General features: G+C 47.6%; 1 protein-coding gene across 1 annotated transcript; it reads right to left on the reverse strand.

Moving 5' to 3' along the window:
* Positions 1-92: 92 nt before the first annotated feature.
* On the reverse strand, positions 93-3,137 carry LOC118322597 (serine/threonine-protein kinase WNK4-like). Its single transcript, XM_035654316.1, has 7 exons — positions 2,917-3,137; positions 2,621-2,778; positions 2,457-2,545; positions 1,860-2,079; positions 1,526-1,759; positions 1,112-1,283; positions 93-968 (listed from the first exon to the last, which is right to left on the reverse strand). The coding sequence occupies exons 1-7, from the start codon at positions 3,113-3,115 to the stop codon at positions 736-738; spliced, it is 1,305 nt and encodes a 434-aa protein (XP_035510209.1). The 5' UTR covers positions 3,116-3,137; the 3' UTR covers positions 93-735.
* Between the last annotated feature and the right edge of the window lie 262 nt (positions 3,138-3,399).

A 3,399-nucleotide genomic window follows, 5' to 3' on the forward strand; every position in this document is an offset into this window, starting at 1 on the left:
AGCAAAAAGCTCAGATTTCAGACTGCCCTGAATGCAGCGTTTCCAACCCTTCAACTTTCTTTTTCTGTTGAAGGAAAGTTACACATCGACTCTCAGGGATTTACAGAGTTCACAGATGGATATTTACTCATAGCTGTTAGCTAACTGCTAACTGCTGCTAATGAGCTAATGAGCTCTGAGCCCTGAGCTCTGAGCCCCCGGTCCAACCACAGTCACCTAACTACATACATACTACAGCAACACATAGTTAGCGGCTGAAGTGGCTAACAACAAGCTAAGGCCAGTTGTTGGCTAATGTCTCTGAAACTCTGTAAATCACAGAGAGTTAAAGCAAAGCATCATAGAAACATCGGAGGGAAAGCAGAAAACATTATTTGTGGCGTGACTTTATCTGCCTGTATTTTAATAACCCTCCGGGGTTGTGCCGAGGCGTGTCAATGTTTATTTGTGCTTTAGAACGTAACCGCTGTGAAACAATCAGAAAACATACATTTTATTTCTTGCTAACGTCACTCTCCTTATTCATTCTCTATGTAGCTCGACCACAGGTGCTTGCGCTCTCTGGGGAGGCGGGGCCGAATCTGAATGATGCGTTTAGAAACAGTGACGGACAAATCCTGTGCAGTACGCCTTTAAATACTTTCTTTACTTTCCACCTATGTGCGTACTTCCTGGGTAAAACAGAACAAATATCTCACTCCTGTTATAGCTGAAGCCGCGCCCCCTACCTCTACGTTAGCCCCGCCCCCTGTTTACCTTGGGGAAACGCAGCACAGGGAGGGGCGGGCCTTTGAATGGAGCCCGGGTCACATGGGGAGGAGCAGCTTCATGTCGAGGAGTTTCCTGAGCCACCGGAGCAGGGGCAGGGATAGAAGGTAGGGGGGCGGGGTTTGTGACTGGAGGGGGCGTGGCTTCCACCTTATCTGGGACCCCAAAGGAACCGAAGGAGGTGTCCATCTCACAGTCCGCTGCCATGGCAACCAGAGACGAAGAGATGTGAAAATTGATTATATGAGTAATTGATATACAATTTCTAATAAAATTATAAATAATATAAACAATAATATAACAAATGCATATTATATAGAAATAATAAAATTAATATGCTGACATGTAGCGGAGGAATATGAGGTATGTTTGGAGATCTTGTCGTCCTCCTCGTCTCGGTCTCCTTCCGTCCGACTGGAGACACTGCCGATCCCAGAATCCACCGGGCTGCTCCATGACAGCGTCGAAGATGTCGTCCTTACAGAGGGCGGGGCTTGGATCCAGGTGGGGAAGGGCTGTGAGTTAAGACATGAGGACTATTCACCGGCTAATCAATTAATCAAATAATAATAATATATTTCAAAGCAGGTGACTGGTTACACATATGATGAAATGTCACTGTCATCAAATTAAATGAATCCTGGTTTTAACTGAAATCCATATTAAAGAGCTGAGGAAGGTTCAAATGAAACTTTTCTGACTGTAGGAGTAAACGCTGCCAGCAGGAGGCGCTGTGTGTCACCAGCTATAAACACACCTGACTGGCCACCTTCCCAGCAGACGAGCTTGTGGCGGCTGCAGACTTCTGATTGGCCGCTTCAGGTGAATGGGGGGCGGGATCAGATTCTTCCTCAATGACGGCTTCCTTCTGGCGGTTCTCCTCCAGCAGGCGGTGCTGTTTCTCCCGCTGACGCTTTATAGCCGTCACTCTGTGTCTGATCGCCATGGCAACAAGCTTATAGTCTGCCTCACACACGAATCCCAACACCACCTGAGAGACAGACAGAGAGAGAGAGAGAGAGAGAGACAGGTGAGACCACCTTAACCTGTCGGCCTGCGGGGTGATGTCATAGGCGCAGCGCCGTGGGTACCATCTCCTGGGCAACCTCCTCGGGGACGTCTTTGTACAGCTCGAACAGGAACTCGATGGCGTTGTTGTCTTTGTATTTCCCGTGGAGCTTCTTGTTGTCGTCCATCCTGAGCCAGAGCTTCAGAGCCACCTTCGAGCCGTCGTCGTCCTCGGCCAGATCCACGTGGACTCCCAGCTCCTCCTGGAAGAACCGGTGATCCAGCAGGTCCTGAACCGTGAACCTGCGGGAGGAGACCGAGAGACTGATGATCATCGTCCAACAGGTGTCTAAAGGGGTTAGGGTTAGGGTTTTTCCAATTGCCAAAAATTTTGCCTAAATCTGGAACATTTTTTAGCGTCCTTCCCGAGAAGCTAGCATGAAGTGGTTGGTACCACTGGATGCGTTGGGTCTTCTAGTTCAAGAACCAGTAGTAGGAGAGTTTTACCTACCTTCGAACATCAACTAAAATTCTCCGGTAGCTGCTTTTTTAATTATACAGTCTATGGTAGCTTCATATATCATCCTCTTCATCATGTGCTTTCAGCTGTTGGTTTGTTAGTTTGGTGTGTGAAAGAGAATTAAAAGGTGTACATGCTGCGCTGTGATTGGTCATGTTACCTCTCATTGCTGTTGGTTCGAATGCAGCCTTCAATAATTTCCTTCAGCTCGGGGACTTTCACTTTGGAGAAACTGTTGGGTTTGATTCCCTGAAAAACAAACACAGAGTCAAACACACAAAGACAGGAAGCAGTCAGCACTCGCTCGGGTGGGCGGAGCCTTACATTGGTGACTTTGCGGTAGATCTGGGCGGCGTTCTGACACTCGGAGTACGGATACTCAGACGTCGCCATCTCCAGCATGCACATGCCGAAGGCGTAAACGTCCACAGCCTCATCATACTTCTCCTCATACATCTCCGGAGCCATGAACTCTGGGGTCCCTGAACGCATCACCAGTCACAACATGAGGTACAACAGAAATCTGACTCACAGATTGATGTTTGCATTAATTAAAAAGTAACAGTTTCAAACCCAACATTTTTTATCCTGCTGGCTCTCCGTACTCACTATGTTCTTACCGATAACACTCTTAGCGAACGAGGCCTTCTTGAGCGTGGCGAGGCCCAGGTCTCCGATCTTGACGGAGGCGGAGGGTCCAGTGATGAAGACGTTGTCACACTTGAGGTCTCGGTGCAGGATGGGGGGGCAGCGTGAGTGCAAGAACTGCAGCCCCTTCAGGATCTGGAAGCTCCAACGCTGCAGCAGCTTCAGCTTCATCTGACGGAACCTGCGTAGGTACCTGAAGTGGTTGAACAAAGACAGGTGAGCTGCAGGAACTGATATTAGAGCAGGGCATTCAGGAAGTGAAATGTTTTTTTATGTATCTTAACCACTTTGTGACTTCTTTTAAAAAACAGTAATAGAACAGGACCTCAGATGGATCCTTGAGGAACTCCACTGTACAAAGCAGCCATAGAGGATCAGAAATTGTAACATTAAAGGTTCCATATATATGATCCTGAAGCATATTCTGTATTATGTCTCTATAATAATCAGATTAT

This window comes from Morone saxatilis, unplaced genomic scaffold (genome assembly GCF_004916995.1).
Source record: "Morone saxatilis isolate NCDOM2014 unplaced genomic scaffold, NCSU_SB_2.0 Contig14, whole genome shotgun sequence".
NCBI classification, from domain to species: domain Eukaryota; kingdom Metazoa; phylum Chordata; class Actinopteri; family Moronidae; genus Morone; species Morone saxatilis.